The 17,496-nt window shown below is 28.7% G+C and overlaps 1 protein-coding gene across 1 annotated transcript in view; it reads left to right on the top strand.

Annotated features, from left to right (window-relative positions):
• LOC100212924 (probable imidazolonepropionase) overlaps positions 1-17,496 on the top strand; it is a 69,333-nt gene that overhangs the window by 18,454 nt on the left and 33,383 nt on the right. The window contains exon 2 of the mRNA XM_065800773.1: positions 10,759-11,098. Coding sequence (XP_065656845.1) covers positions 10,855-11,098 — 244 coding nt within the window. The 5' untranslated portion in view covers positions 10,759-10,854. The remainder of the gene's footprint in view (positions 1-10,758; positions 11,099-17,496) is intronic.

Below are 17,496 nucleotides of genomic sequence, written 5' to 3'. Positions count from 1 at the left end.
GTTAGTTAGTTTATTTCGTGAAAAATATTTATAATGTGCAACAATATAAAAAGTACAATCGGCTGGAGCAAGAAGAAGGCATAAATTAGCCTTATCACCAAGCCCCAATAGTAACGCAAATAAATATTCGTAATATATAAGCAACAGCATTAAAAAAAAAGACAATTTTAAGATGTTAAGAAAAAAAAAGAAATAGAAAAATTTAAAAGAAATAAAAAGAAAAAGAAATGGTTATAATATAGTAATAAAAATAAAAATGACAAAATTTTCTGTTTTTGGTTATAAAATGAACGTAATTCGATATATATCGAATTATGTTCATTTTATTGCCAATATATATATATATTGGCAATTCCACCGTTACTTTCGGGACATTTTGGTTTTTGTAATGTCACATTTTTTATATATATTTTTTTTTATTTTAACAGATTGGATGTTTATATATGTATGAATCATCCCAAAATCATTTATTTGTTTTCTTGTATATTGAAATTTCGTTCAATTATTATAAGTTTAGGAATTATAGTTGATTATATGTTGTGTTACTTACGGTACGCAAAAAAACATTGCATTAAACCTGTTGTTTTATGTTGAATATTTTAAGGCAAATATTTAACCTAAACAAACTGGCTTCTTAAAACTAAATTAAGTAGTTATTTTTTTGCATAAAATTATTCAAAAGATTGTTTTAGCTATTTATTTATATATCTTAAATCAAACTAGTTATCGTTACTTACGGGGACAGTTATACGCTTTTATCAAAATGTAGTTTTACTACCATTTATATAGAAAGCATGACGCAAGACTCTAATTTGGAATTAAAAACAAAAAAGTAACACAAATAACATTATTATTCAAAATTTAAAAATTTTAAACATATGGCAACCTAATGATAACTTGGCTCTTGTTTGAATTTATTTTTTATTTTTATCGAAATAAAAAATTTTTTATCACTTGAGCGTGGAATTGCCCATGTATATATATCGTATATATATATTTTTTTCAAAATAATTCGAAATTAAAATGATAAACTTTATGTTCCAATATCATAAAATATATCAAGGAGAATTGTAGGTAACTTCAAGAGTAAGTATTTTCAATGAAATTATATATTAAATATTTTCAATGAATTTTAAATGCCACATATAGACCTCCATCATCAACTTACCTTAAACCATTCTTAACAAGTATAAATAAAACCCGAAGTCATGCCAACTTAGTTAAGGATTTTAACATTGACCTAACCATGCTTCCATTAATAATGTTAACAATTTTATAAACACTCTTCTTCAAAATAATTTAATTCTGACAATAAACAAGCCAACGAGAGTGGCTAACAACTCTTCTACACTTCTTGATAATATAATAACTAATAACCATCTTAATAACCGTTTTTTACACAGGCATAATCAAAACTGAATTATCGGATCATTTCTAACATCCCTAGTTACTAACAATATATTATTTAACAGCATTGCTTTTCAATCCATTATATTTAGGCAACAGATCAATGAAAACTTGGTAAAACAATTTCAAAATCCTTTAAAGGACAAGGTTGATTGGAATCTGGTATTGCAGTCACATAACGTTAACAACGCATATGATCTATTTTTAATCAATTCTGCAAGCAATATGATAAAGCATTACCTGAAAAAAAAAATTATTGTAAAAACCAAAACTCCATGGATGTCTAACGGGTTACTAAAATCTTCAAAAAGAAAACAAAAGTTAAATGATAAGTACTTGAAAAAAAAACTTATAAAAACAAAATGACATATAAAAACTATAAAAATATATTTGAAAAAACAAAAGTAACTCAAAAAAGCTTTATTATGCAAAACTATTAAGTAAAGCCACCGGAAACACTAAAAAAACATGGAGTGAATTAAAGAAATAATTGGAAAAAATAATTATGCAAGAAACATTCTACCAAAAAAAATAACAATTGATAAAAACACAATTTATGAAAAATCAATATAGCTGAAAAACTAAACAGCTTCTTTACTAATGCTGGTCCGAATTTAGCATTAAAAATTTCTATGAATTCCACACCATTTGAATCTTATTTAAAAAATAACGATAAAGTTATGGTAAAACCTAATTAAAATTACAAACCACCTTTTTTTACCTTAAAACTAACAAAAGTGCTTAATTTGATAAAATTAACGTTAATGTTGTAAAATCAGTATATAATATAATAGAACCCTCGTTATTTCACATATTTAATTTTTCATTTAAAACAGGTATTGTCCCTGAAAAGCTGAAAAAATTGCACGAATCACGCCGATATTCAAGTCCAATGACTCAAATATCTCTAATTATAGGTCTATATATATTATACCTTGTTTTTCAAAATTACTTCAGAGAAAAATGATCAATAGGCTTTTTAATCACTTATCAGAAAACGGCATGTTGTATTTAAAATAATTATTAAAAAAATTATTATAAATAAATTCAATTTGACCTAATCACATAATCAATCTATGTAATTTATTAAAAAAAAATCAACAGAACATGCAGTGGTTAAACTAGTCAATCAAAAATCAAATGCAGTAGTAACTACTCTACCTTAGGAGTTTTGATTGATCTGTCAAAAGCTTTCAATACCGTTAATCATAATAATATTAATAAAAAAACTTGAACACAATGGAGCAAAAAATAACAATTTACTTTAGTTCAAAAGTTATTTGACCGATAGAAAAAAATTTAAAATAGAGCCCCCAGGGCTCTATTTTAGGACCACTGTTGTTCCTAGTGTACATTAATGATTTAAATTTAGCAAAAAAACCTATTTAATTGTGTTCTTTTTGCAAATGACTCCAACCTTTTTTATTCCCACAGAGATATTAATACACTATTTGAAACGACAAACGAACATCGAAAGTTAATAAGTAGTTTATAAGAAACTTTCTCTGTGGATAAAACCAAATTTATTTTGTTCCACAAAGTGAATAAATCAAAAAATATTCCCATCAAATTGCCTAATTTAATAAACAATAACACTATCATTAATACAGAAAACTCAGTATACTTTCTAGGTGTAATCTTTGATGAACATTTACGTTGGAGTTTACATAAAAAAAGTATTAAAAATAAAATATCAAAAAATTTAGCAATGATATATAGGACTAAACCATTTTTAAACAATAATTCTCTAAAAAGTTTATATTTTTCTTTTATTCATTGTTATTTAATTTATTGCAATATCAGACATGAGCATCGTTTTGTATTACGACCAGTCGCGCATCTACAATTAATAAAATTTAATACGCTATCGGAAGCAATTTTATTTAACAGCCATTTTATCTTCAATACGTCCATCAATCGTCCATACGTCCATCCATCGTCCATCCATCGTCCAACCATGTTTCAAAACACTTGGCATATTCAATAGAGGTATAGTGGCATGTTTACAGATATAAGCTTGATAATTACATCTCAGTATGTGTTGTACTAATGCATACTGAGATGCTAATCAATACTAATGCTAGCAAGTGATTTTCACCGAGCTCTGCTAACACGCCTTCATACTCAGTTTTTTTTTTGTAAGACCTTAAGTACTGAAGCTTTTCCTTTACCATTAAATGAACTTGTAGAATCACATCCTAAAAAGAAAACACATTATACAATTTTACAGTGTTTTAAATGTTTGTATTACGGAAGTGAAACTTACAAAAAAAGAATGGGAAATCATGTTATAAAAGGTAGGTAAATTAAGTTAACCAAATAACCTGTAAAAGAATGAAATCCAACTACAGCATTTATAAAAGGTCTACCCCAACGATCTTCTACTTTTCTTACATTAGTTATTACATTTATAACTTACATTAATAACGAATCGGAAAGCTGGAAGGAAACCGAATTAAAAGTCATTAAAGTATTTGAAAACAATTTAAACATAAAAGGAGTTACTATTGAACGGGGCACACAGAAAAAGAAAGATAAGTTCAAAAAATCCGAGAACTATTGTAATGAAGTTATTAAATTATAAAGATAAGATTCAAATATTGAAAAATGCCCACAAACTCAAAGGAACGAATATTTACATAAACGAGGATTATTCCTTCGATACAATGGTGATACGGAAAAAATTACTTGAAGAAATGAAAGTCAACAGGAACAACGGTATGTACTCGATTGTTTTTTATGACAAACTAATAGTAAAAGAATTTCGAAAAAATCAGAACGCTAAAATTTAATCATTTCAATTTATTATGTTTTTTGGTTTTTATACTTTTTTATTTATAATGGATAAAACTATATATTTTTATCAAAATTCACAATTTAAATCTTTTCAAGTAAACAAAAATATACTTCTAAAGAGTCATTCAGATCCAGATATTAATTTTTATAATAGTAGCGATGAAATCAAAAACATAAGTTCATTATTAACTTAAATACTTCAAATCCTGAAATAGATATAGATGCATTCTCAGTCCTACATTTAAATATTAGAAGCATTCAAAAAAATTTTGAGAAATCTAAACTTTTTTTACTCAGCACAAAAACGGAGTTTAAAGTTATTTGCCTCACAGAAACATGGTGTAACAATATTGAAATTGAAAACAATTTAAATTTTCAGTTAAAAAATTATAAAGTAGTTCATCAACTTAGAAACTCTGAAAAAACAGGTGGAGTAGTATGCATCTTTATCTACAACTTATTAATTTATAAACCGCGAAGTGATAACTGTACAGCAAGTAATGTTTGTGAGTCATTTACAATTGAAATATTTAGTAACACTGCCAAAAACGTAATTGGCATGTTTTATACCTTGAGGTTTTATGAAAATATTTGATAAACACATAAAAAGTTTAATTACAAATAAAGATATTTGTCTTAATTGCGTTTACATTGTGGGCGATTTGAATTTAAATGTATTAGAATATGACTCAAATAAAAACGTCAGAAATTTTCTTAATTTAGTATTTCAAAATGGATTTATTCCAACCATAAATAAACCAACTAGAATCACCAAAAATAGTGCAACCTCAATTGTTTGTTTCTTTTTTATTTTTGTTTTGTGTTCAATTATATTTGAAATAAATTTTAGAATTTATTAACTTTACTTTAAAAAAAAAAGGTCACTTTTAAGAGAGAGATTATTTCAGATACTTTCACGTTATTTGCTGATAACATATATTGATAACATTTGTCTTCATTGGTTAAATAAACACTCTTATTTGAGAAATAAAATGTACTCAATGAACTCCAATGAGTAAACAAAAAATTTATTGACTCTTCTTTATTTTTGCCATTTGAATTGAACTTCTTTCATTGACGAGGTATAGGCTGTAGTTTATTTAATATACAAATAATCAAAGTTCTATGAGTAATTCTTTTTTTACTCGCTCTAAACTTTTAATACTATGATTAAAATCCCTATCTGAAACAAAGTCAACACGCTGACACCCATAACAGCTGGACAGATTAATGATTTTTTAAAATATATATTCAGCTAACTCACCAAACGTTTTGACTCTAACTTGCAGTGTTTGTAAAAGTGCCATCGCATTCACAAGTAAAGCTCCACTTTCAACAATTGGCAACACCAGTAAATATTTAACAGGCTCTTCAAGAAATTTTAACAATTTACATTTTGTTGTTTTTACTAAAGTTCCATCAACGGTGGCAAAAGGTGAAGGATAAGGTCATAGAGGAGACTTTAAAACTTCCTTGATATCAATATCTCCGCATTTTGCCATCAAGATTAACTTAGCAAACAAATTTGTGGTGTTCTTTATTTCCACCATTTCCCCATTTTTATTTTTAGTATGCACTTTATTGTGCATGTTGGAAAATGTATGTAACATTGTTTTTTTAATATGAGAAAATATGTCTGGCTCTTTGCAACGAATATTTTTGTTAATAAAACTCTCAGCTTTTTGTTTTCCTATTTTCCAAAGACTAAGCATATCTATTGAAGTACTTTCTGTGGCAACTTTCCCATTTGCTTACTGTAGAAGTTCCTTTCAGTCATCTTCAAAAGGGTTTACCATTGTATTAATAGTCTCCAGAACTGATGTAACATTCTCTTCAACTTTTTTAATTCTTGAATCATCCGAGTCTTTTCTGCAACTAAATATCATGTTTAAAAATGTGCTTTCGAAACATTCTTTAAAATAATTAAAAAACCTATTTAAAAACTAGATTATAGTTTTAGAATGTAAAATTATATCCATTCAACCAAATATGTATTTTCATAAATAACTTGTTTCTCAACTTGTTTCTCCGCGCAGCGGCCTCGTCCGTGTTTCGGAATTATAGAGTCGAGAGAGGGTTATAACCACAAGTAGCCTCCTCATCTGTAGTGGCCTTCTCGGCCTTGGGGAGGTGAATTACAAAAAAAATAAAAAAAATAATAAAAAGAGGATTGTTACAACAAATATGTTTACCGTGTTATTGAAGATACTCCTTTTGCAAATCCTCCTGCAAACTCCTCAGCTGCTTCAGTTAACAAAGCCCTCTCCACTTTGGATAACACCCTTCTTTTAACAGCTCCTGACTTATGTGTCATACCTACAATACCACCTATAACTTTACTACTTCTGTTAAAAGTTTGTTTTATAGTTTGGTCACGTGCATTATCTGCAAAGTCATATGATGCCTGGCTTTTAACCGACAAATATCTGTCAAACATAAAAAGGGAAATTATTCTAGGTTGATTATCATAAAATCAAACATAAAATAATTCTGTAATGTTTTTAAAAACACAAAAAACAAATATCTTGTTAGTAAACTACATATTGTTGTAAAACAAATTGTTTTACATCTTAACACTTAATCTTAACACTTAATCTTAACACTTAATCTTAACACTTAATCTTAACACTTAATCTTAACACTTAATCTTAACACTTAATCTTAACACTTAATCTTAACACTTAATCTTAACACTTAATCTTAACACTTAATCTTAACACTTAATCTTAACACTTAATCTTAACACTTAATCTTAACACTTAATCTTAACACTTAATCTTAACACTTCAACACAAAAGAAAAAGTAGGTAATACCTTTATTAGTTTGATTAAGTACACTCATTTCTAACCAATAGCAAGATGTATACCTGCTGTAGTTGATACGATCTGTAACAAAAAACCATCCCAACATAGAGGTAACTGTAGTTAGATGCAGATCCCAAATTCCAGTACGAACTGCTCTTAAATGAAGCAGCATTAATTCACCATTTCTAGGTATTTATCTATTGCTCAAAAGAGTTAAAAACTCTTTTAAGCAATTAATAAATACCTGCAAGAAATAAAAACTTAAATTGAAGTATAATACAAATAGAGGTTTTAAAGTGCAATGTAACCAATCTCAGTTTGTTTGTCATTGCAATGGTGATAACCAAATTTCCTGTATGCCATTGTTGGCGTCATATGCCATTACTCCCAAATTTAAAGTTAGATTTTTTTATATTATTAAATAAATAAAAATCTTTACGACTTCTTTAAAATCAAATTCCAATAATTAATTTACAATAAAACCCAAGTTTTCTTTTCTGATCTATAATATAAAACCATTTCAAAATCAAATTTAAAATTCATTAATAAAGATACATGCTTAGTTCTAACTAGTGATGTACCGATGGAAAATGCCGATTGTGGCTAATAATAGGTACCCATCTAACGCACTCTTCTTTGTTCGTTTGAATTCGAACAAAGAAGAGTGACTCCAATATTTACTAAAGAAATATTATCGAACTTAGCTTGTGTAGGATTTGCCATTGTAATATAAAAAAAGTTATAAGATTAACGTTAACTTTAATTTAGGAAAATGCTAAACTACATACATTTTAATTATATTTCTTACTTTTAAATTGCATTTTATTACAAAAATTAAAAACATTTAAGCTGATAGAAACCAGCCTTTTTGCAAAGTAGAGTTTAAAGGCTATTAAAATTTTAAAAACGAAGTTTTTGGACAGTGAATATTTTATCTTGCGAAAAAAGATGGCGAGTATTAGCATTCTTTGTGTGTATTTTTTCAAAACTTTGAGATTGAGTTAGAGTCCTTTACTTTGATAAAATTTGCTATTGAATACCATTTTTTTTTCGTTTACAACGACGATCTTTCAGAATCTGCAATTAAAATCTGTAAATTTGAAGGTGGTGCGAAAGTGTATTAGCGCCCAATAATTGTCCCATCAACAAAACCTCTTATAAGATCTTCATTAGTAACTTTTTTGCTATTGTTATTAATAAATGTATTCAATAAAGTTTCATAAAACATATTTAAATTGACAAGATTGTCATTGTTTAATTATTTTAGAACATCTTCAATTAAGTTATAACCCATGCTTACAAACTAAAATTAAAAAACCCTTCTCATATCTCACAAAGTATAGTTTACATTAGCAATTTTTATAAAACGATTTTTGCAACCTTTGTAAGGCATAGTTTTAACTGTAAACTTGTTCCTAATTGTATTTTCTAACAAAATATAACAAAAATATAAAGATCGGCAATTAGTATTAGGCGGGTGTATTAAAAATAAATAAATATATATATATATATATATATATATATATATATATATATATATATATATATATATATATATATATATATATATATATATTATAATAACTTGCTATACTTGTTAAATAAGTACTTTTTTTGTTTCCAAATTTAAATTCTGATAAGTTTTATAACCTTTTATCTTTAAATTTTATCACTTACTTTTTTCTATACTCAATCATATTTTTGCAGTGTTGTGCACTTTTCTTCTTATTAATACCTTTATTGCTTTTATTATTATTATTATTTTATTGTATTATTATCATTATTAGTATGGTTAATCACACACACACACACACACACACACACACACACACACACACACACACACACACACACACACACACACACACACACACACACACACACACACACACACACACACACGCACACACACATATATATGCACTCCTAGGCAGCGCTTACGGGGATATATTTTTTTTGTTCCCGTTTTGTTGTTTTTTTATCCTTTTTTCTATACTACTTTTTTATAGGTATAACTACTTTTTAATTTTTATCGCATTTTTGTTTTTATTTATACATATTTAAATTTATTTTTTTATTATAAAAATATGATTTTTATATTTATTTTTGTTATTTTTATTCAATTTTTGTATATTATATTTCATTTTTGCTTTCATCTATTTACAAAAACGATTAATTACGGTAACGTAACCATATTTAAACCTTGCCGTAACCCTTACCCTAAGCTTGAACTTGATGCTGACCTAAAGTAAACCCTCAGTCGATGTAGCAGCACTCCGTTGCAAGTCAGGCTATTTGTAAGTCGATGTATGTGCTTTTCGTTCTCTATAAAAGTTGCGATAAGTGATACTATAGGTAGCATTTTTTTAATTTTTTTTTGCCGTTTAATAATATATACAGTTTCGAAGCATATAAATAAAAATAAATATTGGCGGGGCAAGAAGAACACTTATTTAGCCTTATAACCGAGGCCCATTCTCACGTATTTACAAAAACCGTAATACTTAAATATCCATAGTTAACAAACTATTTATTAAAAAAAAATATAAAAGTAAAATAGATAATTCATTGTCTTTTAAAGAAAAATTTGAGCTCGAATAGGATCTCACTTTTGCTACAACATGGGGCTCACAGTGGCTGGTTAACTTTAATTCAGATAAAACTCAATTTTTTTCAGCCAATTGTTATTGCAATAATTTAGATCTTCCTATATTTATGAACGGTAATGTACTCGATGAGTCATCTGCCTTTTATCTTCTAGGATTAAATCTAACTTCCGATCTTGAAAACTGTATATCAAATCCATTGTAAACTAGCACCAGCTAAGGTTGCATCTCTTTATCGTGCTAGATACTTTCTTACTCCGGATTCTATTCTTTATCTCTATAAATCTCAAATCCGTCCTTGTATGGAATACTGTTGCCATATCTGGGTGGGGAGGGAGGGAGGATCTTCTAATGATGTCCTTTCTCTTTTAGAAAAGGTGCAAAAACTCATTGTAAACATAGTTAGACCTGCTCTTGCAACCAACTGCCAACCATTGTCACATCGTCGTAATGTTGCTTCACTTTCTCTTTTCTACATAAACAATAATGGGCACTGCTTTAAAGAGCTAGTGTCTCTCGTGCCATCTACTAAAATTCATTCTTGTGTTACTCGTCATTTAATTAAGTGTCATCCTATTTCTGTGACTGTTCCTAAGTGCTCTAAAAACGCTTATTCGTCTAGTTTTTTTCCTCGAACATCAATTCTTTGGAATTCGCTTCCTTCATCCTGGTTTCCTGATTCAAATAATTTGCAATCTTTTAAGTCGTCCGTCAATCGTTATCTTGCTCTTTAAGCTTCATCTTTTCTCTTCCAGTAACTTCAAACTCTAAGAGAAAAAAAAAAAAAAAAAAATTAGATTTATGGTATAAATCTTGAAGTTTTTAATTTTCATATTATTGTGAAATAGTTCCGCCGCCATTTTGAGAGAGCAGAACTGGCTTAAAAAATTTGCCGTTTACGCTATAGAAAAAATCTAATAAAATAAAATGATGTTGAAATTGGATAGCGCTATCCTATTTCAACATTATTTTTTTTATTTGATTTTTTCAACTGCACGACCTCTTTCAAGTCGTTCACGGTTATTTTGCAAAATTTAAAAATTTGCCGTTTACGCTATAGATAAAATCTAATAAAATAAAATGATGTTGAAATTGGATAGCGCTATCCTATTTCAACATTATTTTTTTTATTTGATTTTTTCAGCTGCACGACCTCTTTCAAGTCGTTCACGGTTATTTTGCAAAATTTAAAAACGCTTGTGCTATTGTAAACAATTCACACGTGAAAAAGTTCTACAAAATGCTTTTGATAAAAAATGCTAAACAAGTTGTCACTGTATGCGAACAAAAAGAAAAGGTTTTATATGGAGAAGATGCCAAGAAAGTGAAGGTATGTGATTCGTCTGATAATCAAGGTTATTCTATAGTTGTTGATAATTCTGGAAAAATTGAAGCCATTGGATTAAATGACGAAATAAACAAAAAGTACAATCATGTAACTTTCGATAAAGAAATAAATGCTTGTGGAAAATGTGTTTTACCAGGTATATTTAATTTATCTTTTTTAAAATATTTTTTTGGTTTATGAATGGTTTTTTAAATATTTTATTAGTTAATGATTGGTTTTTAATAGTTAGTATATCTGTTAGGACCATATTTTAGCAACATCTACATGTAATTAAAAGTTAATACCAAAATTTATTACCAAAGTTATATCATCATCATTAATATCATCATCATCATCATCATCATCATCATCATCATCATCATCATCATCATCATCATCATCATCATCATCATCATCATCATCATCATCATCATCATCATCATCATCATCATCATCATCATCATCATCATCATCATCATCATCAATCATCATCATCATCATTATTATCATCTTCTTGCTTTCTCCAAGCTGACACCATATCATCTTCATTTTTACACTCTATATACCCAAGCTAGCTTAACTTCTGCTAATGCACTCTCTGATTCATATCTATGATTATGATCATTGCTTTTGTTTCTTTAAGAGTCACATCACATCCGTATGAACACTAACTTCTTTGTTTGTTTATAGTATATTAAACCAATGCTAAACTGTTTAGAAAAAACTAAAAAAAATCATTAAAAAAATGACTGAGCATTTGGTCTTTGTACACATTAACTTTTCTTTTAAAACTATGTATCTTGCTTTTTTTGATTACTATTTTGCAGGGATGAGGAGTCGCGAAAGGACTCTGGCTTTATAACTTTGTTTTTGTATGGTCTCTGGTGTCCAGAAGCTCTAAACAAGTTGGTTGATTAATGATCTGCTATAAGAAAAAAAAATTATGTATTTAATGACTTAGAACTTATTGTTTTTAGGCCCGGAGTCCTGGAGTCCCAGAGTCCTTGGTGCCATTATACCTAAAGACTCCGGGTTCAAAAATTGATTGTTCTTCTGATCTGTAAGTCTTGATTTTTTCCCCATTAGTAGTCCATAGATTTTTTTATATTTTTTAAGCTCCTGGATACCAAAACTAGAAAGAAGTAATCTTTATGTGACTTTCAAATCCAGAGTCCTTTTTCATCTTTTCATAAGTCTAAATGAGGCTTATGAAAGGATGATTTTACTTTATCAACTCTTCAGGTCCAATCTTATTTACTGTAGATAAACTTTCCAATTAAACTCCTAATTTAACAATTTGTCAAAATGAGCCAAGTTTACATAAACATTTGAACCATCTGCAAATTATGCACAATCCTAATTCTTCGCTCATTATTATAGGTACATGTAAGTTAAATTCCAGCATTCAAATAAATTATGTGGTCTAAAGTTTAGCTTACTTTGTTATTTTCCTTAATTCTGTAATGCTTTAATTTATTACTCCCTAGCAGTTTATTATAATAATAAAAACAAATTATTTTCATGTACTTTAAGTAATTAATAAATTAGTTTAGACATCATGATCCATTGAAACATTTTAATATCTATTTAGACATGATAAAAAAAACACCAAAAGTTTCACTTCACATAGTAAATAATTATATATTTAATTTCAAATATGCAATAAATTAAATATTTTTATGATAACAAGTGAATATAATTATTCATAGTACTAGATAAATTATTTTTTAAACAGTTTTTAATTACTGATCTTAAATTAGATAAAATTTATGTAAATGTTAGCTAAAAACTGGTGCCATGGGTGCCCCTGAATTTACTATTTGAATTAGACATTTATATTGTTAGTTTTAATTATTTTTCATTTAATATAAACGCTCACTAAGTATGTGTAATATATATATTTCATTTTGACTTCCATTGCTAAAGTTTATGCTCAAAAAATTTTCTACATCTTGTGGTCCAGATAACTTTTTCATCACAGTCATACAAAGTGTATGACTGTGATGAAATTGTTCTAACCTTTTAAACTATTTTTCTCATTTCTCAATCAATTCTTATCATTCTTACTTTATTCTTCAACCTTTTAAACTATTTTTCTCATTTCTTAATCAGTTCTTATCATTCTTAATTAATCTTATTTCTCAATCAGTTTTCTTTCTAATATTAGTATGGTTTTTAAGTTTTTATTTGACAATTTTCTCATCTTAAATATTAGAGCTTAGTTTCTGGAAATCAATATGGATTTGGAGCCTCTGGTTCTACTGCTGATTTTCTAACTATATATATATATAATTTATTATGTTTTTAATAGATGTAATAAAGCAAAGCTCACTGTTTTTGACACATCAAAGTCTTTCAATAATGAATGACTTTTTACAAAAGTATTACGCACAAAAGCATACAACATGTGATGTATGCACCATATGGCATATGCTCATTATTTATATGTAAATCTTCTTGCTACATTGCAATCATCAGTGATATAGATGAAGATCCACCAATACCTAGTTTATCCTCATCAGTGATTAAGATCCAGCTTTAGAGACAAACGTTCTGAATGATCAACAAACGCGGCAGATCTAAATTTTTTTAATGGTAACTTAAGTCACCATTAAAAAATTAAGTCATGCATTAAAGTAAGTAAAATTTCATTATCAGCAAGAATATGTCAAGCTGAAGCAGGTTTTCTTCTATTTAAAGGATTACTAGCAGGACTAAATTGATATTGTTTTGATTGAAATCATTGTTTATGATCCTTAAAATAAGAAATTTATTCATATTTGGCTTTAACACGACTAACAATATAAAAAAAACTTTTTTGGATGAACACCCAGTATACAATTTTAATAGTTTGGGTAAAGAAGTCCTGCTTCCTGTGTTTATCTTTTATAACTACTTTTTTTATTAGGTGTAGTTGGTGTTAGATAAGTTGTTGGTGTATCAGTAATCTATTTAAGTTATTGTGGGTAAGGTTGCTGATCAGATGTTGTTAATTGGCATAGAGGAGAAGATTGTGAAAGAGAAGACTACAGAATGTTGTCATTGTTGTCACTGCTACTAGCAGTGGTATTACTAGTAGCAGTTCAATTGGCCTCCCATATATCTGCTTCTTATGTTTATCTTTTATAACTACTTTTTTTATTAAGTGTTGTTGGTGTTAGATAAGTTGATGGTGTTTCAGTAATCTATTCAAGTTTGCAGGTAATGCTGAATCTTCTTGACTCTACTCATAGTTTTTTGCTTGTGCCTGGATCCAGGATGCCATGCTCTATCTATGAATGAGTCAACTTTTCTTTAAACTTAAATCATGCCAAAAGTAACCGTAAATTTTAAACATAAAAACTATCCCCACCACCTAACTGTTTTAATATATTTTTTACAAATATTTGTGGTCTGCAAAGCAACCTTCCATCAGTTGAATCTCAGCTCTTGCAAAATTCACTAGACTTGCTTGCTCTTAATGAGATTAATTTAAATTCCCCAATTCCTTCTTCAGATCTCAGTGTTGATAAGTACTATACTTTGATTCGCAAAGATTCTAATAGTCACATGCTTGGCTTGGGGGTATACATACGCATCAATTTACCTTTTTTTTGTGAAATCAGGTTTGAATACTTTAACCATTTTTTTATGTGCTTCAGCTTACCACCTCTTCACTTTTTTTTTTTCTCTTCACCTTTCTCTCTTTTTTTTTTATTGTTCTCCTTCTTTCTAAGACTGCAATCTTTTAGATGTAGTTTCTAATCAAATTGACCATGCTCTTTCTCTTTACCCTTCTGCCAATATTGTTGTTATTGGTGACTTTATTGCTCATCACACTGAATGGCTTGGCTCTAACACTACAAACCCCGCTGGCACTAATGCCCACAGTTTCTGCATTTCTCAATCTTTTACTCAGATAGTTAACTTTTGTTCCAGACAACCCTAATCATTTATCTCCACTCCTGGATTTTTATCTTGTCTATAATTCTAGCTTGTGTTCAGTTTTTTCTTTTTCTCCTTTAGGTGGTTTCGACCATGATCTCTATAAAGCTTTCATCTCATAGTCCTTCTTCGGACTTGCCCTATCATTGCACTACTTACTACTAACCTAAAACTGACAGGGATTTTTTTTGTGATTTTCTTAATGCGGTCCTTGGGCTGATATCTTTTTTCTCTACGCTAATAAATGCGCCTCCTACGCAGACTTCTGGGTCCAGGCAGGAATGGAAGCTTTTATTCCTTCTCATTGGTTCCAAGTTAAGCCTCATTTTACTCCATGGTTTTCACCTTTTTGTGCAGCTGCTACATCTAATTAAAATCATTTTTTCTACATCTAATTAAAATCATTTTTCATCCCTTTTTTTCATCTTTTTAAAAGAACGACTCTCTTATTTTTTTTATCCATTTATTCAACCAAAAATTGAAAAATTACAAATTTTTTATAATTTTACCAAATTAGGTTATGTGTCACTCATAGTTGAAAACTAGTTATTGGAGTGACATTTTTTGAACAAACGCTTCTTTATTAACATATAACATTTAATCTCTCATTCATGAGACTGATCTTATTACCTCTCTCAAGGGTAAAACTAAACTATTTGCAAATAACTTTTCTTCTAATTCAACTCCTAAATTTTATGGCCTTCCATTCCAGTTAACCTAGTTAACCGATTGTTAGACATTCAAATCACTCCAGCTTCTGTTATTAAAGTCATATCTCAATTAAATTTTTTCTATGGCTTGTGAGATTCTCTTGTCCAGTCAGCATTCATATCATAGTCTTTCAAAATAGTGATCTTTAGAACTCTCTTCAATTCTCTCTAAACTATTTAATAAGTGTTTGACTGAATCTTTTTTTCCTGCATGCTGGAAATAAGCATCTGTGGTTTCAATTTTCAAAAACTCTAGCGAACATTCTGACCCCTCCAACTTTTATCTGATCAGTCTTCTACATGTTATTAGCAAGGTCGATGCGTCTTGAGTCAAATAACTTATTGTCAGACAATCAATATGGGTTCAATCTTCTCGATCTACAGCTAATTTGCTAACTTCTGCAACTGAGAGATTTTATCATGCATTAGATGGAGGTGGCGAGGCATGGGCTATTGGTCTTGAATTATCATATAAACTTTATATACATATAAGCTTTTGATAAAGTTTGGCATTCTGGTCTTCTTTATAGACTTGCTTCATATGGTGTATCTGGGAAAGTTTTTGAAATAATCAAATCTTTTTCTTTCTAAGTGCTTTATCAAAGTTATCCTCGAAGGCCAACACTCCTCTTCATTTCCAGTAACTTCTGGAAATCAAGATGAAAAGACTCAAGGTTCTATCCTTGGTTCTGTTTTTTTTTAATCTACATCAATGATCTTCCTGACAACCTTACATCTAAAGTGGCTCTGTTTGCTGATGACTAAACTTTATACTCCTGTCTTGACAAAAAGTCTTCTCTTTTTGATTGCTTAGAACAGGCAGCTGAATCTGACCTGTCTTCTGTGACAGATTAAGTCTTGCAGTGGCTTGTGAACTTTAACTCCAACAAAAAACATATAACACTGTCGATATCCTTATATTGATGAATGGCTACTCTCTCACTTATTACCCACCAAAACTTATTCTTGCTTGACTTGTCATTTAGCAAAGTCTCATACTTTTACTCTATCTGTCCCTGCATGCTCCAAAAACTTTATTTGTCTGGATTTTTTCTCCGCACTTCAACCGATTGAAGATGCCCCACGAAAACCTGAAGGTCTTGTCACAGAGCATCCCAAAAGAGCATTTTAATAGGAAGTTCACACCTCCTTCCTTACCAACGATGCGAAATATGCTCAGAGCTCACTTTGAACCTGGGATCTCTTGCTTTTGAAGCAAGCCCTCTAACCACGAGTGCATACATTTTTGTATACTTGTTCACAGAATACAGCTTTTTCTTTTTTGTTATAATGCCATCTAATGTTGATATTTTATTTTTATGAATCTTATTCCATATGGCAAAATATGGATTGTTTGTCCAATCTCAAAAGTATTTTTAAACAAGTATTTTTAAACATATATTTATTAAATGACCAAAACAATAATTAATATAATATTAAAAAAATTTTGAAAAATTTTGTTACAAAAACTTAAATGTAATAAAAATCACCTACAACTTATAATCTTCTGGTATAACTATAAACCAGAAAAAAAAAAAAAAAAAAAAAAAAAAAAATATATATATATATATATATACACTAATAATTTTAAATGTGTTCTACAAAATAAAGTGCTCAATGTTTTTTAAAGAACAGATCAATAATAAATTAGTAGAAAATCACTAATCAAACCTTTTTTATTTTACACTGTGTTTCATCAATAAAGACTTATCAGAAATAAATAAAATTGAATAAAACTTCAATTTATACCAAAAATTAAATTACAGGAAGTCATAAATGTCTTAACTTCTATAAATTTTCACACATTTGTGGAATATGTTTGCACTATTATAAAAAAGAATTTTTCAGAATTGTTTACTTTTGCTTTTTATTTTTTTTTATTTTCATGTTATTTACCTCCCCAAGGCCAAGAAGGCCTCTA

Source organism: Hydra vulgaris, chromosome 07, assembly GCF_038396675.1.
Source record: "Hydra vulgaris chromosome 07, alternate assembly HydraT2T_AEP".
NCBI classification, from domain to species: Eukaryota; Metazoa; Cnidaria; class Hydrozoa; order Anthoathecata; family Hydridae; genus Hydra; species Hydra vulgaris.
This window is presented reverse-complemented; position numbering and strand designations above follow the sequence as displayed.